Raw genomic sequence first — 24,923 nt, forward strand, 5'->3', positions numbered from 1 at the left:
GCACGTAGTAGATAACGAGTATCGATGGAAGCGAGGAAGAAAGGAAAAGCGGAAACGACATCGGGGCGGCGTATACACAGCGTATATGTCCCGCGATGAATTTTATTCTGCTTTTTCTTAACGGAAAAATTAATTGTCCGTCACGTCGATCTGTTATAATTTCATCGATTTCCACAAAAAGTATGTCAGAACTTAAGCTACATTGGTATTATCGCACGATAAATTCGATTTACAATAAGTCGAAGGAGGAATCGAGTTGACATTTTGAATTTTCGAAGTTGAATTCTCCATTCTTCTTGGTGACTTTCAACATTCTTTTATTTGTACAGTTTTTGAATATTAAAATAGTTGGAATATATATTTTGCTTTTACGAAATAATTTAAGTGGAAGTAACATCAAGAGAGAGAGAGAGAGAGAGAGAGAGAGAGAGAGGGGATATTTATATATAAACTCCAAATCAAAACAATATTTTAAAGAGATATTATACAACAGTTATAAAGGGTCAAGGCTACTATTGCCATTTTTTATTATCCATTTATTATCCATGCATTAGCCACGTATGACTATAAATAAGCACCAACGCGTGCGGAAAAAGAGGTGCCCCGATCCTTCTGAAGCTGACTGTACGCAAGCGAAAGTGAACGAGCAGATAGGAAGAAACCTACGCACGCTCTCTTCCTCTTTCCGTGATCTTCCTATCCTCGCAGTGAACGAGCAGAAAATGTACATCTTAGCGGAAAGGGGAGACCTTTAACTCCGACGAACGGGAGCGAGTTGAAGCGATGAAGAATATTCCCCCGGGCGTGCAAGCGAAACGCTGCACTGACAATGAGATTCTTCTTGTTTCTACGTGGACTTGAAATTTTTCTTTTTTCTTTCGCGTTCTTTTCTCATATTTGGAATTGAGAGATCTACATTTTCCTCACATATGCAGATTACATACAGTTTCGAGATATGCATTCTCTAAAAATACAGATTTCGAGATTATTTAAAAAAGTGGCGATCGCTGCGACCGCAAGTACAAGTGAAGCAAGGAATGGTATTTGAAATGGACCACAAGACAGAAGAGGGGGGGGGGGAGAGAGAGACGGAGGGATAAGAGAAGAAGGAAGTCGAAGATAATTGGGCGACGCAGGCTATATATCTAGTAGTGTCCTCCACACAAAGACGAGGAGGCAAGAGAAGAGTTAGACTTTCGTCATAAACGGAGCGGAACGAAGGGCACCGCGACGGACGGACGCACTTTATCGAGCACGGACGAGAGAGGGAGAGGGAGAGAGAAACACACGAGATAGATGAGGAGGAAAGACGAAGAGGACAAGTCTAGGGCAAATGAAGGATAGAGAGCGAGAGGAAAATCCGCGTGCGAGGCGCACGCGATGTACGAGCGAGGCAAGAAAACGGAGAGAGGGAGAAACGGGGAGGCGAGACAAAGCGAGCGAGAGTTGGAAGCTCGAGGAAGACGCGGTTACGTCTTTTTCGACGAGTGCGACGAGAACGGAAAACGTCGGACGTGTCCGTTCACGCGCGTTCAGAGGGAAGGGGGCAGGAGGGTGCAGTAGTAGTCGTTGGACAGGGTGTAGGGAGCGCTCACACCACCCCGGAGGAGCCGACGGAAGAGCGGAGAAGGGAAGGACACGGCGATGTCGGAAGGCAGTGGGGAAGAGCGGGACCGACGAAGAGGCGAGCGAAGAAGAGAGGAGAAGGAGGAGAAGGAGGAGGAGAAAAAGGAGGAAGAAAGGGTACCGCGCCGCCGGGATGGAGGGGAGGAGAAAGAGAGGGGGGTCAGACGGGGTGAATTGCCGGCGACAAGGTCACCGTCTATACCTCGCTGGAACCGCCGATACGTGCCTTCGGCGTTATACCCGCACGGTACTCTAGCTGCGCCGTTTCTCTCTCACTCTCTCTCCCTCGGCTGTCCTCCCTTTCCGCGCCCACTTGTCCGTGCTGCGAGTTACGTGTATGCACGTGCATACAGTCGCGTGCACACACGCGCACACCGAGACCCATGCGTGAGCTAGCATAATAGGAATAAAGAAAGTGACGCTCATCACGTAGGCGAGCCGGGCACGTCGGTCTGAATTTCGAGGCTGAGGAACGGACGAGTGCGATCGAAAGAGAGGAAGCGGCCTCCGAGTACATCGGCGGTCTAATTGTTTCGACCCGAAAACCCCTCGCGTACGATCTAGGCTCGTCTCGTTACATCTCGTCTTGCTTCCGGCAATGCTACGTAACAAGTACCATTGAATTCGACCGCGAGACGATTTATAATTATCACCGGCGTAGAACGTAGAGACGCTCGCTTTAGGGAGCATCTAAATACGTCCGAGAAAATTGATAAGTTGCTATTTTATATTTAGACGCACAGTTGCACGTCTGCCTCTCGGCTCTCGGCGTTTTGGTTGTTCCGTCTACGAGACGCCGAGTGCAACGCTGCGTCCTTCGTCGACGCTGCTCTGTCTAGAATTTAGTATTTGATGTTTAAATTCTGTTTACTTAGCGCCGGTTTCGGACAACGTTACCGGTGTGCGCCGCGTAGAGAAACCGCCGCGCCGGTCGAAATTGAAAGTCGAAAGCGCGAGGAAATTTATTTCGGGCTCGCGCGCTTCCTCCTCCGCCACCGAAAGCCGCGTTTAAATGTCCGAAGGATTCTATTTTCAGCGGCAGGAAACACACGCGAGATATCAGCCCGAAGTGTCAACGTGCGTGTCAAAACGTGTAGTAATCGCTCGTCTAAATTTTCTTATCGGTCTCGGCGATAAAAGGAAACCGAGTATTCCGGCGGCGCAACGGGGCGACTCGGCGACCCGGAAATTTCACTGAAAAACTCCGTACGTGACGCGAACACGTCGTTTACGTCGAAATTAATTTTCCTCGGTGAAATCGTTTATTTTAATAGTCGCGGGAAATGTGTGATGCTTCGCGAATCGATGCAATAAAGTAGCACGTTCACATAAATGTACGTATTTACGTGGGTAATCAACGGAGCGATTACAACAGCGCGGTGATGTGGCTCTCAACGCGACAGTTTTTCTTCATTAAAATAAACAATCAGAAATCTCTTTAATAATTTTATCATCCCTAACCGCGTTAGACGTCGCGGTGTCGCGTTTACTTTGCGTAATTATTTCCATTATCGATCTTACACTTGGGGGAAAGAGCGGAGAGATTTATCGCGGCTTCTCAGAACCCGACAAACTCGGCCCGGTATAATAAGATGAAGCGGCATAAAAGTTACGGTATGCGACGGGGGTTTCGGAACGTCTTGTTTTTCGGGAGTTCCCGCGGCATTTGGGATAACGTGGCCTCGTCTGGTCCTTGCACCCAGATCTCCGATTATCGTCATCGCGAACGGTGACGTCGATAAATTTCGAAAATATCCGCGGCACCGAGCGAGCCAAGCCGCGGCACGCGATCCGACGTGCTCCAATAGCCGTCGACAAATGGAGGGAAAACCTTGAAGGAGGCATTTACTCGGCTTACGAACGCGCGCGCTCTCTCCCACTTCCTCTCTCTGGGCACCATCCTTCAGCCGCCGATTATCCCTATCGCCGTTGCACTGAATCTATCGAACGTCTCGCCGCGGTATCTGCCCCCAGGAATAATTCCGCGCTGAAAAGCGCGGCTCTTCTTATTTACGCAACGGCACGGAATGCGAATCTTGCGCGGTGTATAATCGCCAAATATATCTTCGAGCGTAGCGTGACTTTTATACAATGAAACCGTATCTCTCTAAATATATCCGAGGTGTCATTGTAAACTCGATAACGTTCAAGCCGCGTGTGGATCATCGATTTACGGACTTAAGTTACAGCCCTCGTGCCTCAAACGAGCCTCGTACGCGACGGATTAACACCGCAAACGGATTCGAGGGTGCGATTTATCCTCTTTTTTTTTTTTAAGAAGGAAATAAGTAAGCGCGCCTCGTTACACGGCGAATCGGTCGTAAACAAAAGCCGCGAACGGAGGGCTAAATGCGTCGCGCGAGCGGTTGAGAACCGTCTGGTGCAACACAGCGCTATGCATTTTTGCCGGCGGCAGCGACGACGGCGGCGGCGGTGGCGGCGGCGGCGGCGACGGCAGCGGCACCGCGCGTGCACGTGCACACGCATACGCGCGCACGCACACGCGCGCGCGCGAGCGCGAACGCGGCGGGCACGGCAAGTGCGCGCACACAGAGGAGCGCGCTCTGATAATATGTACACTGCAAATATACAATACTACAATACGCACGTCGGTGCAGGGGCAGAGACCCAGGAAGGACGCGCTTCTCTCTGTCAGCCAGAGCCTGGCCACGGCCTATGCGCGCCTATCTGTAAAGCCGAGCGCGTTCACGTCCTCCTTCTTTCCTCCTCCCGTCTACAGGGTGATCCGAAAGACGGCGGGCGCGCGCGGAAGACGCCACGCACGCGAATTTTATCCCTAAAGCTAGCGCCACACTATACGCCATTCGCGGACAGCGTGGAGGAAAAATTCGTCGATTCGCCGTGCGCATTAATTCGCCGGCCGAACTTTTTTTTTTACGAGACTAATAGCCTTTTTACTAATAGCGAATTCGGTTGCTTGCACTGGTGCGCACTAAGCGCGCACTAAGGCTTGTTTATAGTCGGTTCTTGTATTTAACTTTGGCTTAAATACATGTTCAAAGAGTATTTAGTTCAAAAATGACCGGTGTAAACGTTGTATAGACCATTTCTCCGGATAAGAAATGTTGCAAGGGGTATTTAAGATGATCGTTGAATATAAGAATTGACTGTAAACAAGGCTTAGTGTGCACTCAGTGCGCACTAGTGCAACCAACCGAGTTCGCTGTAATATTGAAACTTGACAGATTGTAGACTTACGATACAAGTCCTGTGATAATAGGTAAAGGTTAAAAGTTGTCCAAGTTAACACGAACGAATTACGAACGACAAGCTGCGAATCACGAACAGTGTGGCGGGTAATAACGAATTTCTGCGAATCACGAATCGCGCATAGTGTGGCGCTAACTTTACGGTTCGCCGCACGCGCGAATCGACGGCCTCTTTTTCGTCTTCTTCCCCTGTCGCCTCCGCCCCCCCCCCCCCGCGTGCCGCGATCCGGAAGACGGCGGGTACAAAGCAAGATTTTACTTTGTTTCGTGCATGCGTACCGATGGTTTCTTAGTAATTGTTCCGCGGATAAACGCGGCGTTCTAATTAAAATTTCTGCTTCGTGTACTGGATGATCTTAAGAACGATGCGCGAATGATGCAGCCTTGAATTAAGTCTCTTAATGGGGTTTTTGTAAATAATAGACTCCTGAGTGTGTAAACGCGATGTTCTAATTAGAATTTCCCTCCCACAAGGTTATCTTTCACGTATTTTGCTCGGGTATATTAATATATTCTTATTAGATAAGTGTTTTCCAAGTAAGCGTGACGTCCTAATTACAATTTTTCCTTATCTGCGAGGCTTTCAAGCGCAAACCTTCAATTTCATATTATCTACTAAAGTTGGCCTATTTGTTTACTGATCGCTTCTTCCGTGGTAAAAAGGTTTTCCTTTCTTCAATCTGCATAGCGAGATTTATTGTACACGTATCAACGCAACAATAATCGATGTAGCAAATGTGATAGATATCGGCATAAATTTCACTCGCGCGGTGCAGAAATAATTTTCGCAACTAGCAATCGGCCGTTCGCAATTTACACGAGGGGGCACAAATGCAAAGCGAATGCACGTCGAACTATTTAATTCCGTAACCTTCCTCGCGCGGTATCGTAACGAATTCCACACGGAGGTTTAACTTCCTCATGAATATTCAACGGACGCTAGCGGCGCTATTTAAAGGAACTTTGCACTTATTGAATCGCGCGATGCCAGCGCGATACGGTTGTAGCGAAATTTCGCCAAGGAGCGAAGATTCCGTGAGTCGTAAGCTCTGAATTTTGGCGAAATTAAGAATTTGATGCGAAAATGTAAAGTCCACGGCGAGGGCCAGCGAGCCCGCCGAGAAGACCAAGACTTCGTTACGCTTCAAAACGGCACGTTCGTGTTTACAAAACAGTAATTGCGACAAGTAATCAGAGAAAAATATCAAGAATATAAAAAAAAACAATCCAAACAAGAGATAACGAATTAATGAAGAATGGGAGGATCTGCCTTGCAAGATGGATTATTGAGTGCAGGCTAAGTGTAACATCGCGGCGTCCGTTTGGTCAAGGAAAAAAAAAGAAAAGAAACCGAGAACCCGCACACATACGCGCGCGCACGTATGCGCGCGAATCGAGGCTCGCCCACCACGAAATCGACGCAGCGTTTATGGCGACCCGTTATTTTCTGCCTCGCGTGCAATTTACGAAACGTGCCGTGGCCTACAATAAAAAATCCGATACCGCTCGTACTTCCGGAGTCCGCGGACGCCATTAATCAGCAAGTCACGAGAATGTCACGTGTTGACGGTGTGAATGCACCGGACGACTTTCGATTTTCATGCTAAAACGGCCGGTCTGCTCGACGATTCCCGCGTGAATCGAGTGTGCCCACTTTTAGCGATGTAACAGGAAAAAAAAAGCAGGGCGATTATACGATCTGTCAGAGTGAATTTTGTTATCACGATCAACAAATATATAACAAAAACGTAACAAAATGCTGGGACTCGATTGCGAATCGTTACTATTCCGGGTGATTCCTATTCCTTGAGAGGCATCATCCACGAGAAATTTCTCGCGGCGCGTTTTTCCTCCGATGAATCAAAGGAATAATCGCGGAAATCGGCGCCCGACGTACCGACACGGTTCTATTGTTTCATAGCGCGCGCGTGCACGTTTCGCCTGAGCAATCGGCGTCATTTCGCGCCAACAATTTCCGAGAGGAAAGCTGGATTGTCGTCCTCGGGTAGGAAGTAGACCGCCGCGCCCCTTCCTAGTCGACCTAGACCTACACCTAGACCTAGACTCGGCCGCGGCGCGTCTCGTTTCTCATTCGCGCTTTTCCTCTCCTCGCGCGGTGAAACCGCGCACCTGTTTCGGGAAACGGATTCGCCACTTTCACGTCCGAGCGAAAGGATACGATACAGCAGCGCGATACACTCGTGCGTTTGATTCGATAAAGAGATCGCGAGCAAATAGTTTGCAAAATAATGTCATTTTATTGTCAAAACTTGTCCAAGAAATTGTGAGCCTCTACGCAAGGGAACTATAAGTCGACTTGATTGTTTGTTGCAAAAGGTACATAAGTAAACTTGTAACCTCGTAGATTTCATGGGCAACGGAGAGCGCATTTAAAGTGTTTTTCAAACTTTATTGCTTGACTATCAAAGTTGGGGGCAAGTAAAATATCGCAAGAGAGGGATGTAAGAAAACTCTTGCGATGCGTCTACAAAAAACCCACTAATTTTTCTTACGCATTTTGCAAAAATATGTTAAACTAAATATTTTGACTTATCACGAGCTTAGATAATTTTCAGAAAAAAATCAAAACGAGTTTTTATATTTTTTATTTTAGTGATTTGGCAGTCACTGTTAAAAAGTCATTTTTCTCAAGATGGAGTTTTCTGTATTTTTTTTTGTTAAGTGTAAATACGTTTTCTCGTTACATGAAATAATAAAATTAAGATAGTGAAATAAGCTCGAAATTCTCCGTCTCCCTTGCGCTCGAGTTGTTTACGAATTAGTTGAAAATCAAAGCGAAAAGTCGATTAAGCGTTTTGCAGATAGAGACGCTCCCGACGAGGGAAGTTGTTATCTCCGATCAGGAAGTGGACTCTATCGTACGAAGCGCAACACGTACGCCAGGGCAGGCCGCGCCTAGTCGACCTAGACCTAGACCCGCTCTAGCCTTAGAATCCACTCTGCATCACCCGTTTCGTTCCTTTATTTTTACTCGCCGCGGCCTCGCGAGCGCGTATTACGTAAGGCTTGTGGCGCTCGACCCTTCCACAGCGCCGTTAACGCGTACTCGCGCAGCTTCATGAAATTCTTCCCTCTTCGTTCGCTCCGGCTAACAATTTCCCTTAACTTTGAAAAAAACAAACAGTTTCCGCGCATTTATTCCTCGAGATAAAAAGGGTTGAGTCACGAACGTTGCGAACGCGAACCGAGATGTCCTGGAATCAATCATCGGCGATTCTGCGTAAAGAACGTAAAGAGGCGAAATATATAATTTGCAACTACTTTTACGCCTTATTTCACGTTCATTTCTCCGCCGCGAAGCATTATCTCTGAAATGAAGGAAAGAAAAACGAAGAGAAAAATTACATGATATAAAACGACGGTGATTCCGAAGGATCTCGACGTTTTCTCGAGAAAAATTTGATACGTCGGTAGAAGTGACGAGGTACGAAAACGCTAAAGATAGAACGAAGAACGCTCTCGTTAATAACAGAACACGTACATCGGCGCACATATTGACCGAGAGCACTTTGAACTCGCGCCGCGTCTCAGACTCACTTCTGACGCTCAAAGACACTTGTTCCCAGATATCGAAGTCGCAAAAGTAATCGAACTCATGCGCGCTAATGGCGGCGTGCTTTTCCTGGTATTATCTCATTATCGGCCATCGGTCGCTTGTACCAAACAAGATTTCAATCGCCAAAGTAAACCGCGGCGGAAAAATACCCCGGCGTAAGCTAGTGCATCTCACGATGACTGATAATCGACAGCTGTATAAATGATCCTGTCTCTCTCCCTCCCTCTCGCGCTCTCTTGACTCACACTCGGCAATTGTGAAAAGATTATTTCCGTCCGATAATTCACGACGAGGAATACGGCGCGCACTCAAGACAAGTCCAATATTCTCTTCGAATTTAATTAATTCCCTTAGGAGTGTTAGCGCAGATAAACTTAATCCTATCATACGATTGCATATCGGGCGTACTAAACGCGTCACGTGAATCTCCATGTGATATTAATATCTGATATAATACGCTTTTCTAAACGTAAACAGTCGCAATACGGAAGATAATTTCGCGAAGATTACGTAAATCATGTTATTAAATCACCGCCCGATAAGCATACGCGTAAATAGGAAGATAGATTTGTATTTAGTGTATCAATATTATCGCGAATTTTTGATAACTCTTCAGATACTAATATATGTACGGTTAGCGATTATTGGAAAGTATCGATGCAATAAATTACGCGTATTTGAAGTGGAAATTCTATCAAGCGCATTAAGATCGTATTATTTAAACCTCCCGGTTCAAACAAGTATGAATAAAATAAGCATTTCTCTTTCGGAAATATTTTAATAATGTCAACGAAATTGAAATATTAAGAGAGGAAAAAAAGGGGGGGAAAGGAGACGCTACCAGGCTTGGTATTCTGATAATGATCTTGCATTTTATGTAAATGCAAGGATATCGGTATGTCTGCATAACATTATACGTCCATTCGACGGTGCTTTTTACTTGGCGATTTCTCGTGTGTGGTGACCGACTGTGCACGCGGAAACTTTTTTTACGATCTCTTTGTCCGACCCCCGGGCTCTTTCGCAATGCGGCTGTTATTCCCCGACGAATCTGCGCCGTTCTATTTTTTTCCGCCGATTTCCCGCGGCAGAAACCGTTCCCCAATCCCCTCTTTTTTCGCCGCCTCCTCTCCAAAATCGTCTCTCCCGCCTACGCATCTCGCGCGTTCGAAATTACGTCGGTGCGTCTGGCGATCTTTTAAAAATATCTCAGGAGTACTTGATCTAGGGCAACCAGGACACATTCCTGATCCCCCCCCCTCCCCCCGTTGGCGCACTTCCCTAAATACACTTTCACTGCACTTTTCCGCAGTCGAGTCGAATTTTCTCCGCGTTGTTTCATATTATTTATTTTTTTTATACTCTGCATGGAATGCTCTATGCGACGTGTATTTAATGTAGACGAGTTACAAGGCGTACGACGATTTCTTCACTCGGCATAAAGTAATCTCGCGTATCAACATCGTTTGTCATCGTCTCCGAAAAAGACTGAAATGTTTTGATGGCGACCGCTTCTCGGTAGTCGAGAGATGTTAATGTATTCGCGGGTTACTTTGACGTCAAACTTTAGGTTCCAGAATGTAATTGATATTCGCATGAAAAATCCGACTTACCCTTGACACAGTACACGTACGAGCGAATGATATGAATCGAGAGATGAGACATCGCAAATCTCTCGAACATGGCATATTTACGTAATATCTTCTTCGTCGGGCTTTTTTTAATTGCAGTAAAAACTTAACATTTGAGCGGTCTTTGCTCGCGCGCGTGCTGTCAGCGGCTGTAATTCCTTTATTGAGAATTTCGCAAGACACGCGTGCGTCGCACGGGAAAACTTGGGCGAATTTGGAATTTATACGCGCCACGCGCAAACGAGATTTGAGCGCGAGGAAGCCAGGCACAAATCGGAGCGAGGGGAAACGAGATCGTCTTTGAGAATTGAACGTTCTATCGCTATCCGGAACCTTGTAACACTTTCGCCTTGACGCGCCGTCAGCGTCAAAATTTGTGCCACGCCGGTTTGCCAAGGCACCTCGCGCGCGTCACTTTCGTTCCCGGCGTGCCTAAAGGGTCTTTCACACGTTCCCCGAGGCGCTAATGGACGGCGAATCGCGGCTCGATGATGATCCGGCCGAAAATAGCGGCGCGCTATTCTATTCTTTCCCCCCGAGTCGCTATTCCGGTAGCGCACGCGGCGCCCGCCGTAAGAGCTCTATAACGCGGCCGACCGCGAACAGGCGAACAGTTCACCCGATAAACACCACCCCTGATTATCTTCTACTTCGCGAACGACTTCGCTAGAGACTCTGTAATCAGAGACTGGCCATAAAGCCCATCGCACAATAGGAAAGCACAGGCAATAGGAACAAGGAGTAGAAATACGGAACAGAAAGCTATGTAATGCCAAGGCACGGTGATTCGTTGGCAACAGAAGTGCTGTCCAATCATTTGCTGTTTGAAACCACGTGCCTGTCCCCAGTCTCAGCTGTGATTGGTCAGGTAGGTCATGCACGGGGAACAGGGAACAGAAATCCAACGCGTCGGATATTCTGTTCCTATTGCCTATTTCATTGTGCGTCGATACACGGTTTCTGGTAAGTTGGAATTTAGTTATTCCCGTTGCCTGTGTTATTCTCTATTCCTATTGTGTGATAGGCTTAAGAGTTCGTCAAACATAGGCTCACTCTTCTACGATCGTAGAATCGGGAATTTGACGAACTCTTATGACCAGTCTCTGATTAAAGGGTCTCTAGACTTCGCGTATCCCGCCTTCCTCCTCGCGACTATCGATCGGGCCGGCCGAACAATTTGGCTTTAACAAGCGCGCCATCGATTTAACGGATCGATACCCGCGGTATAAACGCTCGGACAATTGCAAGAAGGCGTCTCGTTCTCGCCTCGATAAGCGCGAGGATCCCAAACTGGTCGAAAAGAAAAAGAAAGGAAAGCTGAGAACAGAAAGTGGGCTTCGTACGCGACACCCTGTAGACCGAGTTATGTATACGCCGGACACTCTTACCGCGGATTGCGCAATGTTTGCGCGGTACAGTGATCTAGATAAAAGGGGCCGATGGCCAATTGGCTCCGGCGAAATCGCGGAAAATCGCTCGGGCGCGATTCTGGCGGCGCGCGAATTTTCGCGGATGTACTCCACTCGCGGTGCAGTGGCCGACGCGCCAAAGAGATATCTATTCGACACGCGACAAAATCGCATCGAGCGAGAGAGATACATCAGCCTAATTTTATGAAACAGTTTATTGAACCGTAATACCTCTAGTTACAAATGCCTGTGGGTATTCCACCTCGGAAACGGAGCGTATAAAGTTTTGAGAGCATTTCCGCACAAACGGCACTCGATCACAACGATTGATTAAATCAATTAATTCGGCCGAATCGCGGGTCGAAAGAGACGAATCTGCGATATTTCCTGAATTTTATTCATAGTTTCTCTCAAAAAATTGTCGTTAAATATCTTGGCAATCGGACATCAAATTCGGGACCGACGGTTTCTGCCCGAAAACCTGAGAAATGTTAAAGCGTCTACCTGTTAAAAAGCAACCTAGATAATCCGAAAAAAACCCCGTTTATTAGTGCAGATCGTAAAGTTAACAAGCGCGCGAGAGAGATTTCGTTTATTTCGCCAGAGTTTAATTCCTTCAACGTTAAACGACTTCTCCTCCCTCCAGCCTGAGGAGGGAAACAATTGTCAGTGTTCTTCGGAGAATAGCGCTCTTTGCCGTTGTTGGACATCCGGATGCGACCCCGTACACATCCGGCATCGAAGCGCGCGACCCTTAACAGGTTGAATTTTCTCCCGTCCGCGCGGACCGTTGCGCCTACCGCAATGGGAACACGGCCGTGCCTTTCGGACACGGTAAGAGGAAGGGGGGCCCGACGACGTTACCAAATCGCTATGGCGTAACATTTTGCTTATTCACGTTCGATTATACAATCTGGCACACTTTTACTCGGAGCGCGGCACGGCAGGCTCGTCGAGCGCGCCTCGGTATAGCGCGGTGTCGTTACGGCACTTTTGTCCCTTACTTTCCAAATTCTGCGCGGGCATCAGTGTCCTCTCTTTTCTTAGAAAAAAAAGAAGCGAGAGAGAGAAAAGAGGGAATACTGCACACGTGTGTTTTATTCTCTCATCTTAAATAAATATTTGATAAGTATTTTACCTAAGAATTATGGAAGCTGTTTTCGGAAGCATCTCGTAATCTCTATTTAATGCGTAATATTTCAATCGAGAGAGCGAAATAAGACGCTAAATTTCACGCGAGTCATTCTTTTATCTTAAGTAAATATTTTATCTAACATCGAAGTTACTTTCGGGAGCATCTGATTTGTGCATTTTAATTTGTGCATAACATTTCGCCCGAGAAAGCAAGCGAGACGCTTTTCGCGCAAGTATCGGGATAAAGTAACGACACGCGAAGGTTTTCGCGGCATTCCTTGCGAAATTTTACGGGCTCGCCGTAGAGTCGTTATCGAAGAGCAAGAGCTTATTCCGTGCCACGGAAATTGTCATTAACGTGTGCCGTCTTATTAGCGTATTTCGAGCAGCTGCGATTTACGGCTCGGTGAACGGCGATCATTCGTATTTTCGTGCAGCCACGAATGCGGAATGACGTTTTTAACGCGCCGAAGACACACACGGTAATTCCCCCCCCCCCCGGCCAAAACGGTCGTAAAAAGGAGGTTAAAGATAGTCTCGCGCGCGGGATATTTTCAATTAGGGAAAGTTCGATCTCATTGTCGACAGTGTCACGGCGGGAATTGCAGGCTGCGATCATAATAAAACGCAACGAGCGCTGGCTTCCGCCCGAGACGCGCGCGCCTGCCTATCCGCGCCGCGGTCTTTCTTCTATTTTCTTTTCGCCGGGATAATTGATACTCCGCGCTCGCACGCGGAGAATTTCACCGCGATTGTACGCCGGCGAGCGCTTTCCACCTCGAGCCGTGGCTCGTCAAGAAACCAACCTTGGCGCTGATCCGAGAGCGCGGCTGTCTCCGCGGCGCCAGGTGCGCTCGTCGACGTGCGATCAGCTGCCGATCCCGCGTCGAACCCTCTTTAAGTTTATTCTACAATGGACGCAAGACATTAAAACCGTAGCGCAAGAAATTGGCCAATGACAGTCGATCGTTCTTCGCATGTCTGACTGCGATCGCACGGTTTCTTGCGTTGCGGCTCAGCGTCTTGCGTCCATTGTAGAATGAACTTAACGGCGTAGAGCCGCGCGCCGCGGAATCGCGACCGAGAGATCTCCTGGCTCGTCGATCACGTCCCGCGATTATATATCGCGCGCGGCGGCCCAAACCGACGCGCAACTGACCCACATCGTCACCGTCTAATTAATTCCCGCGACATCTCGACGCGAGTTGGCCGCGCGTACCTACCGAGGCCTCACGTCGGCGAATCGGTAAAAGCCTAAACGCCCCGGGTGTCCGCAATCCGCGAAATGCTGTTCCGCGGCGTCCTCGATTTCAGCACCGCTGACATGCTTCATTTTGGAGCGCAACCTCCTTCGAAACTTCCTTATCGCGGGCCGAATTTTTACGCTTGGAATTGAATCTCGAGGATCGCGCTCACTTTCAACGTCGACAAGTTTGCCGTCACGTTATGAGAGCACGAGAATGCAGTTACACGTGACTTTTGTACCTCGTATCACGGATGGATAGAAAAATTATCGGATTTCCGTACTCTAAATTCACGAAATGTAAATCAATGAAAACCACGCTCGACCAATCTTGAATGAATTTCGAAGGCTCTGCCTCGAACAGAGCTCGGGCAGAATTTGGAAAGTTCGTAAACAGCCGGTAAGCACCGGGAGCATTTCTTGATCGTCGTCTAGGCGCGTGGAGGTACGCGAAGAAAATATCTGTTATTTCTCAACGGAGATTGTAAGTATCGAAGGAGAAAACAGCGTCTGTCAAGAGATGCGAGAGCGTAGACGGAAATGCTACGGCGGCAGGAAGCGAATCTGGGCCGTCGAATCGGAGAACGGAAAGTGGGTCACGAGAACGAGACGAGTCGAGTCGCGCTCCGAGGTGTCGACGTCGCCGTCGTCGACAGCGACAGCGACGACGTCGACGACGGCGACGGCGCTCGTGCGATCGCTCTCTTCCACGTTCTCCGCGATGACAAGGCGAATCCTTTCACTTGGCACCTTGGCTGCGGAGGAAGTCCTCCTCTTGGACGAGCTAGACGCTTCCTGCCTTGGCGCGATACGAGAAACTCGGCCCAACTTCTTCTGCCCCGCGACCACGTCTTCGAAATCGCGGATTTACGTTCTAATTCCTTTATCACTTTCTCGCGTCTGTTAGATTAAAATTGTGGAGTATCTGTGTTGGTCGCATTAACCGCGCGTACTTGAGCAATCGGTATAACATATACGTAGCGTTTATCGGTGTCATTCGGTGTACCGTGCGCCTATTGCGCTATACAATGTGAGAAAGCTATATAAAGTTTCGCTTAGTATCCCATAGCGGAAAGTGAAATAAAAGTATCAGCGCGTTAGGTATGCACTGTATAAAGAAATTCGTTCGCTTGGTTTAGAGGCAACAGATAAAGAGTCGAGCGCTGACAGTAGAGCGCGTATATTGAAATAATCTCACACGTATAAACAAACTAATAATGAATCTAAAAGCGAACGTTTCGAATCCCCTTTTTGGGTCATCTTCAGCGCGGCGAAAATAAAAATAAAAAAATTGAACTATTCAGAGAACTCTCGACGCCAAATAACGTTAATATTTCTCTTGTTCGCGATAATTTTACTTCAAGTTGTAGCATTTTATAAAGTTACAGATTAACAAAAAAGTGTCGTTCATTTTCGTCTTTCACATTTATAAGTTTCACTCATTTTGACATATTTAACAAAGATATAAATATTCTTTAATCGCCGATTCAATAATGTAACTCCCATTTTTTTGCAATATTTTCTAAAATAAATCTAGCTTCGAACACATGTCAAAAATGATAGAAGGACATGATGATACAGTGTCGCTAAATCGCCGAAGACATTTTACGATCGCGTGCGTGATAACTCGTCAAAAGCGAAAATATTCCGCGTTTGGTTGGTCGACGGCGATCGAATCGATATCTACGAAGTCGAAATAAACTCTACGGGCTACCGCCGTTACGTCACGACGATCCAGTCTTCAGATGCCACCGCGAGATACTGAAATCACTGTTTCATCGAGTATTCATCCCCCCTATCCCCCGCGCTTTCCCGTTTCTTCCTCTTTCCGACCGCCGATCGATCGCGATGGGAACAGAGATACATCTACTATCGTCGAAATTGCCGATAAGTAAACGAGGTCAAAGAAAAGGCCCGCCTCATTGTAAGTCTAGCATGAAATCTGAGTCGCCAGATTGCTATCCGTGTCTTCCACGTAGAGGGTAAAATTTCGAGGTCCCAAGCTCGCAACTCTCGACCGATTTTTTCCCCCTTTAATTTCCGCGTTTTCCCGACGACGGAATTTTAATCGGTCACCGGTCCGACACATCGACCGGGCATTATCTGTCATTACCCGTTATTGCCTATTGTTCGAAATGATCGAGGATTCTTGGGGGAGAGTTTCCCAGCGGGGCTCGCTAATTCCGCCAATTACGTCGTTGTAATAAATTAGAGTTTGAAAACTTACGTGAGGACGCCTGGCGGTAATGCAAGTGATGCTGGAGACCCTGCGCTTGATGATGATGGTGGTGGTGAGGCGGCCCCATCGTCGGACCCATGGTGTGGTTGCTGTGCTGATGGTGCGGCGAGCTCCCCCGATGTGGATGGTACTGGGAGGGATGATGCTGATGAGGATGATAGGTGGGCGACAGGAAGCTTGCCGTCGACCCCGGGTACACACCGGGGCTGTGGCAGGCTGATCTGCCGAGTGCTGCTATCGGGCAATCAATAGAGGCGCTCAATAAGAACGTACATGTTGAACTTTCAAGTTCCTTTTTTTTTCTTCGGAACTTTCGAGTTGACTTTAAATTCGATCAAATCCCAATCCATCAGCCTTGCTTCTACAACAACCGTCTCCCCTCGTGCGAAATTATTTTTTCGACGGTAAATAATCTTTCTTTAAATTATTCAAGTATCTAATTCACAATCGCATTTAAGTTTACTGAAAAACTTGATGAATAAATATGTATATCGCTTAGAAATATTTTCGTGCGATTACGTGGATCTTTGGGAGGTAAAACAAATTTCCAACTCTTTATATTTACAATCTATTGTAACAGGTTGTCAGCCTCCGAGAACAATATCAAGATCTTATCAATCGAGATATGACGTTTAAGTACTATATAAATATAAATATTACGTATATATTTAGCGTCGTTTATGCCTTGAGGGAGATTTGACAAAATCGATTCGTATGAATCAGGTGAATCTTAGTTCCTTAATTACCAGGCAGATAAATTTCTTTATAACAACGCACGTATTAGGCAACTAATTACTCGTTACAAATTTTTGCGAAAGCAAGTAAAAAAGAATCCCTCGCGTAAACGCTCATTGTTACAAAACTTAGTCTTGTCTGAAACATAAAATTTGGTCGAGAATTCTTTTTCTCGTCTACGTTAAGCGCGTCAGTACGATCGTGCGTAAAAACAAAGATCGAGCTCACCCGACGACAGATGGGAGTGATGAGACGCCAGACTCGGCTGGAGGGACGAATTAGGATTGAGCCTGGCTTTCAGTAAGAGATTCGCGTCCTCGTTGCCGCCGGAGGACGTGCTGGACTCGACGTCGCTGACTCCGCTGTCCGCTGGGCTCGCTGGCAGTGATCCGCTTCCTGCTTCCAGCCATGAAACAAAGGGAGGAGACGCGTCCTCTGTGATAAATAGCCGGAGGAGTTTACGGCTGGCGATAAGACGCGACACCGTCAATTAATCTCGCGCGATTCCGTTTCGCGCGGAACAGCGCGATAAATAAAATAGAAGGCACTCGAGAGGATTGTACGGAGAAAGAATTGCATCAGCCTCACTGCGAACATTATTATTTCGTCGAAAAAGGCGCGCGGCGCCAACGAGGATTATTTTGCGAAAAGCTACAAGAGTCGAAAGTTACGTTCGCAGTGCGAACTATGTGCCTTTTGCGTACACTCTAGTTCGAAATAAATCAAAATTATTGAAACGAATAGCTGCGGAACTCTTACTTTCGTCGTTCGCAGACGTTCTTGGGTGTTTTTTTTTACAATCTTGGTATATCTTAAACAATATCTTTTCGTTAATGAAGTAAAATTACAAATAGAATTACACGACAGGTGATGCATTTCACTTTCGCAACACTTTCTAATCCAATATACCATTATGCCTTGTGCATTAAAATTATCCCCAATTTCCTTGCGTGTTAACTCGTGTACTCCAAGTTTTACTTGTAATCTCCCTCGGAACGCCGTCTCTTTTGCAAAAGCACAATTAGCCACAGAAATTTCGGTACCATTCCTCGCTGCTGACATCACCGGAGCGACCACGTGTCGGTTTAAATAACCAATGAATACGAAGTATACGTGACAATCGAATCGACGTTTCGCTTCAACATATTACGCGGACGACGATAAATTAGCGATCGAGGGATTCGGCTCTTCGCCAGGCCCTAAATTAAAGCCCCGCGTACACGTCGCTTTCGTCCGCAGCTTTAAACAAATTAGATGTCCCCGTCGAGGTGGTCCAGCGGCTCTCGCTTCTCCCGCTCGCTCGAGCTTTGCTTTATCGAGCGTCGCCGAGCCGTGTCATGCCGAACGTGTTTTCGCGCGCGCCGTCAATTAAAGGCATCTTTATGCAACGGGCGAAGGTCATCCGGTCATTGGGTATGCATATCGCTCGACTCTTCCCACGGTACCTCTCCCTTTCTCTCTCTTTCTCCCTCGCGGCGCGGCTAACCGTCTCAAACGAGTCCCAAAGGATTCTGCACGAGTCATTGCTCTGTTTCGCTCCCGTCTTCTCTCCGTCTTTCTTCCTTTTTATCGTCGCCGTCGTCAGCGTCATCATCGCCGTCGTCCTCATCGCCGCGTTACGCAAGACGATCGTGCAAGACTGGCGCAAGCCGATCGCCACGAATCCCGCCGATCGACCGGTGCTGCTTTATGCAACGATCGAGTCGAGTATTTTAAGAACCGTCTTACGCCCGAATTCCTGCCGAATATGCAACGGTCGGCTCGTTACTCGGTGCACGATTTTTACCGTTGCGCAACCCAGCTCTGTGAAATCGACATTGATCCACTAATTGTAACTTACGGATTACGAACGCGGAAATTTGGCTTACGTCGTTATTACGCGTCGTATTACGGTCATTCTTGCGAAATCGCGCCAAGAATTTTTTTCCCCCTTTCTCTTGTTAACTGCTGTCGCGTTTGATTATTGTTCTGTTCTTCGGTCAATTAGCAGCAGCAGCACCGTGATGCAATTACTCGGCAAAACGTCCAAGTGAACTACAGTTGTCACCTCGGTAACGAACAAGAGTACAAGAGCTATCATATCGCGATCCAATTAATTGGTGTCTTATTTTATCCAGCAAATGTCAATCCACAAAATGTCAATCTCCTTGCTCGCGAATAACATATCTTGATTCACAATACAATTCACAACTATGAAATTTTTAGACGCATTGTGTATTTCAGGATGGAGGCTATAAAAGCCTACGTATGACTAAATTATTCGAGTCAGATAAAGCAGCGTAAATATGACTTTGACGTATATATTTTTTCATAAGCTCTTACAAGTTTACTTTTTTTTAAATAACTCATTCTAATTTAAGAAACAATATCGACATTGCGATTAAATTCTGAACGAAATGGAGAAATGTCAAGGAATTTTCTAAACTCTTCTACGCTGTGCTTATTTTACTTTCTCTTTCCCGTTTTATTATGTTTCAATGCTTCACTTCGATATTATATTTTTTAACATTTTTATTGTTGTATATCAAATTCCCATTAGCATCTATTTTCTTTATATTTTGTTTAACGCATAGATATTAAATTCTACTGAAAATTTATCAAATTTACTTTCAAGTCCTCTCATGTTTCGTTTCAATCCTATTCTTCATATTTCACATCATTAATGTTGTAAAAATTATACCATCGCTCGTAAAGAGAAGATACTAATACAATGCGTAAAGAAGCGGGAAAACTCAGGCCTATCGTTTGTGAAGTACAATCGCTTATTATTTAAAAACTATTATAGCCCGACATTTTTGTCTTGAAATTTTCTAAAGAATCTGTGATTAAAAGGATATTCGGTGGGTTTAGTTCACCCTGTATATTATACTAAATGCTGTAAAGCTTCTTGAAAATCTGTCAACGTCGCTATGACGCTGGCTAATCTATCGCCGAAAAGGCTCATAGACGATCACCCGCGACACTCGAGTCTCATTAGCATTTTTATAAGGCCGTGATGTGCCACCGAGACATTACCTGGCGTACTCGTCGTGGCGATGGCGGCAGTGGTGTAAGGCGGTTGGCCCATCTGTGCGTGACCGGCCAAGTGTCGGCCGTATCCATTCTGCAGCCCCAGACCGTGCTGCTGGGGATGCTGGGAAAGGATACCGTGGAGCAGACGAGTCCCCGTGCTGCTGGTGGTCGTCGCGCTAGTCGACCCCGGCTCCACTTTTACGCTCGCGAGGCCCAGCTGTTCTTTCTCGCTCGGGTCGTGCGGCTGGACTTCCCTGGTGTCCACTGTAACAAAGATAACGAGATACATCGTTTAGATAAGCGGGCATTAATCTTGTTTAGCAACGCGTTACGCGAATACTTCGCGCAAGTTATTGTGCGTAGGTGATAGAATATAAAGGGTAAAAATTGTAACAAAGCAGACGAGAGTAAGTGGCGAATAGATTTTTCTATCAATTCGTGTCAAGTAATAAATATGCGGAGAAACAGAGTTAATTGTTTCTCTGTGAATATTACAAGGGAGATTCAAGCGTATAGTTAAAAGTTGATTTGTCTTGAATTTATTGGAATTGTAAACAAATTTATTAGCCCCTTATCTTTACGTTTCCAGATTTTTCCGCGGTTCACTCTATCTACAAAGTATGAAGTCGTGTTACGAAATATAAAAATTCCAAAAAATAATCTCAACCGACACTTAGTGTAATGGAATGTCAATAGATATTAATCTCAAGAGAAATAAGTATCAAAAGTAAAGCTAACGACGAGTTGTTACTTCAGAAATCGAAGTACAGTGTAACTTTTAATCGCCGCGCTATCAAAATTAATCGGGCGAGCCGCGCGAACTCTGTTACAAAATAAGGAACCTATTTCTCATTAATTTAAAAATGACGCTCCGAGATAAGTCGCTTGATTCGTATTGCATCGTGCGCGTTGCTCCATTTGAGATTAATTGGATCCAGTTCGTCCCTCGCGAGATAAACGTATCTTCTCGTCCGTCGATATAATTAAGCGTAGTCATAGGCGGATAAACATTCTCACGACGAGAGGAACGACAGAAGGAGAAGGGAAAAAAGCCGCGGCTCGGGAGGCGTTCTCGAGGAACTCGCGCTGGCTGCCGAGAGGAAGTGAAAGCCGGCGTCTCTCCTTGACCCACTGCAACGTTTCTACCTTCCTTTCAGGCGATGCCGAGCCGCGGCAGCTTCATTAAGCAATTTCTCGCGGCAGCGGGCCCGAAAAATCCGCCGTGGAAAATGGCGAACGGCGAACAACTTGATTGAAACCGCGACTCGATCGAAGCGCTCCCCTTGCGAGTTCTGTCATTTCCTCGCCGCGAAAAGAGCGCGCAGGTTCTTCGTCCCCTCGCTTTCGGGAGATGGACGTGAATTGGGCAACGTGTCCGATCTCCTACTGGCATGCGCCTCAGAAGTCTTACGATGGAGAAATATTAGAGATATTCGATGTGTTCACAGAAACCTGATCAAATAAACCCGGTTGCTTCAACCAATATTTATGAGAAGCATCGAATTCTACATCGCTTTTTCACCGTGGCTAAATACCGCAGAAATTTATCAGTCATCGTAAATTTTATTAATGCCCTCTAATAATTCTTTTGCGACTTTGCATTCTTATTACTGCTTGTCATATAACGTTAAGTAACGTTGTCCGTTGAAGTCAAGCACGGATACCTGGATCGAGTTTGCGAGGTAAAAACTTTCACAGTTTTTGGAAATATCTGTCAGAGTAGATCCCCATAATGGTATATTACGCCTGAATCGGACAGATCGCACGGCGATCAATGAAATCGCGTAAAAACCGCCAGTTAATGTGCCTCGTAGAAGTACAGTTGATTACAAGCCGGCATTTCCATGAATAATTTTCGCCTCCGCTATAGAAATTGCGTATCTCCGTGACTTCGTAAGAGCCGTAACTTCGTAATAACCACGGATGCGTTACTCGCCGCGGAAACAAAGAATACAACATCCTCGCGTAGACCCTTTCATTGTTGCCGTACAGTATTCGGAAAAAAAAGTATTGTTGTAGTGTAATTAATAACCCTTCGCGTCTCAGGGCGATTGCGCTGCGAAACTACTGCGAGCTGTGTCGCGTTCTTTGAATTTTTCCGCTGCTATTTCGAATTTTTTGCGATTGTAAGGTACGTAATTAAATACTTTTTTGCGTTATTTTTAAAAACATAGGATATAGCAATTATTATTTTGAACGTTTTAATAATCTTTTTTGTATAATTGATGGTTATACAATAATTGACAATCTTACCACTTAAACATTGCATCGCGTTCGTCCAATTACTATAATCTTAGATAAGACGAGTCTCAGATAAGACCAAAATTGAACGTTGTATTAAAATCATAGCGCGTTGACATGCGAAAATCAGGCGCGTACAAACACAATCACGGTGCGAATCGATTATTGACGTCACCGCGAGACGCCGAATCGTGAATCGACTCGGTAATTACACGATCACGTCGATCGACAAATCACAGTTAAATTCAGTGTCATATGCCCAGACGTCAAATTAATTAGGGATTATGTCCCCTTATGCACGTAAACTTACAAAAATACATCACGATTCGTTCATAAATCTTTTTTTTCCCCCCAATAAAACGGCGCGTACGAAGATGGATACTAAATGCGAGTCGCATTCTTCTCAATCGAAGAGTGTACTCGTAATATTTATTTTTAGAGATCCGCCACGATCAAGTAGGATGCGCGTCTTCCAAACACCTCAAGGCTCCCGGAAGTAAACGATGCTCCGGCATTGTTCAAAACTACTGTCGCTAGTCCCCGCGCACCTTTGCAGGCGCATCCGGGGCCGATGCGCGCGACCCAAGTGTGCCGTTTCGCATTTTTATCACACATAACAATTTATTACGAAGATTTAATCGACTGCTGAGATTTAACGATCGTGTGTCTTTATTACTCGCCGCCGTCTGTTCCGGGAAAACAAGAAAGGGATAAACGCGGTTAAGCTTGAAAACACTCGCCTGTCGAAATTAATCATTGCTTTCCTTTAACTCTCCTTAGTTTTAATAGTCGTGTCTGTTAAAATCGGCCAAATCATTTTTATTAGATCTCGTGTCAAAATATCGCTCTTCTCTTTCAATCGCCGGCATCTCGACGGATCGACCGAATCGAAATGTTTGCTCGGCACAATCGCGAGCGGGGGAGATAAATCTCGCTCGCCCACCGGAAACTCGAAAGGGTGATGCGCGACCTTGCTTAGCCTTGACTCGCCCTCGAGTGCCGCGAAGGATGGGCTGTCTAGCCGCATCGACCGCGCGCGTTTCGAGTCGCCGGTTCGAGTTTTCACAGCGTTTTCACCTTCTGCGCGGCGCTTCCTGCCCGTTTCTCCCGTACCAGAGGCTGACTTCCGGTGTATCGACATGTCGGCAAGGTTTCACCGTAATCACCATTACCACGTCCTGGTTTTCATAGTTTCTAAAAGCCCGAGACTCGTTTCGCTCGCCCGCCAAGTATCATTCACATCGGATCGTTAAATTATATGCACCGCGCGCAACTTTAATCACCATAACGAGACTATCAAAATTAGGCATAAAATTATCCATTAAAGCGAAGGAAGAAAGTGCTCTTAGAAAAAAATTATTATATATGTTATAAACATACATAATAATCTTGTAGGATTATGAAACAACATTTTGCCAACATCATTTTTCCAAGAATTATGCTATTATAAATACACATCGTATATTCATTTATTATTAATATTCAAGAAATATGCAGAATCAAAACACTTAAACCCTTCTAGGTATACATCCATGACCGATATATAAATATCAGTATTTAATCACCTCTTAAAAACTGCAGAAAATGTTGTTGCGAACGGGAGCGCTCAAACGTTTAAAATTTACTAATTGCCAATTTCCTCACACCGACAAAATTTTTTTAAGGCCACGTCGAATAGTAACGAAACGGGTTTACTCGCACACGCGTACGATCGTATGAATCTCTCGGGTGTGTGCGTACGCACGTGTAAGCGCGCGCGAGCAGTACGTAAGGTCAGCGTTTGGCCGGGCCACGCAACTTTCTCGCGCACGCACACGCACACGCGGGCGTCCCGGTGCGGCGTGGCCGGCATTGCGTAACGGTAACGACTCTCTCTTTCTATGTGACATCACGTGCGTCCAACACACGGCAGAAGAGACGACTCTTTTACATGTGAGCGGCACCGTAGGTGCGTATGAACGCGTACTTGCACACGCGAGCGAGGGACACATGCCCACATTGCGCCGCCTCGAAAAAGGAGGCGAGCCGCGTTATCTCGCGCGCGTCCCGGGGACGTTGAAATCCGGATTCGCCGGTCTTTCGCCATCGGCGATCACGCAAAAAGGCCCGAAGACAGCCCCGAGGTATTATGATCGATCTCCTTCGAGCGACACGCGATTATCGATCGACTGCCGACGGAAAACGCACGTGCTTCGGTTCGCAATCACTCATGCTCCGCAAACTGATAATATGCTCGAAAAATTGTACGACATTGGAAGCTACATGTAGTACAAACTAAAAATATCATAGATAATATCGATTTTTTCCTGCCGGAAGCGACTACCGTCGGTATTATCAGAGCGTAACCGTTGTAGTGACGCAATGCGAAACGTATACTATGATCCGCCCGAAACGCAGCAGGTGCTTACGCACTTTCGTGCTCGCCTGCGGCGAAACGTTTCCATTTGAAAGAAGATGAAATACGATGAGCGTGAAAGTTCATCCCTTTTTTTTTTTACACAGAAACTTAAAGAAAGACGATACATCTTTCTTCTGTAAGACATAAAAGGTCGTAATTTGCGTTCGTACCTCGATTTTTGTAACTTGTTTTATTCATTTTCGCCACGCGTTTATCTCCTAACTTAATACTAAACTGTTGTTGAAACTTACTTCTCGGAAAATACGGCTTTAACTCGAATCCAGCTTATGTAATGTAACATTCAGCATCATCGAACCATAAGCTGTTAAAAACCACTTTGTTTATTTGTTCGCATTGAATGTTGTCTCGCATTATTAATTCCGGTTGTTCTTTTCGCGATCTTGTCATATTTATTTCGTGTCTCTCGTTAGATTTATGCAAATATAAT

General features: G+C 46.2%; 1 protein-coding gene across 1 annotated transcript in view; it reads right to left on the bottom strand.

Annotated features, from left to right (window-relative positions):
- LOC105568314 (ecdysone-induced protein 74EF) overlaps positions 1-24,923 on the bottom strand; it is a 181,264-nt gene that overhangs the window by 17,633 nt on the left and 138,708 nt on the right. Inside the window, exons 5-7 of the mRNA XM_012023888.1 lie at positions 19,840-20,100; positions 17,053-17,220; positions 16,078-16,320 (exon numbers count right to left, since the gene is read on the bottom strand). Of these exons, the coding sequence (XP_011879278.1) occupies positions 16,078-16,320; positions 17,053-17,220; positions 19,840-20,100 (672 nt within the window). The remainder of the gene's footprint in view (positions 1-16,077; positions 16,321-17,052; positions 17,221-19,839; positions 20,101-24,923) is intronic.

This window comes from Vollenhovia emeryi, unplaced genomic scaffold, assembly GCF_000949405.1.
Source record: "Vollenhovia emeryi isolate VEMERY1.0 unplaced genomic scaffold, V.emery_V1.0 DF939130.1, whole genome shotgun sequence".
NCBI classification, from domain to species: domain Eukaryota; kingdom Metazoa; phylum Arthropoda; class Insecta; order Hymenoptera; family Formicidae; genus Vollenhovia; species Vollenhovia emeryi.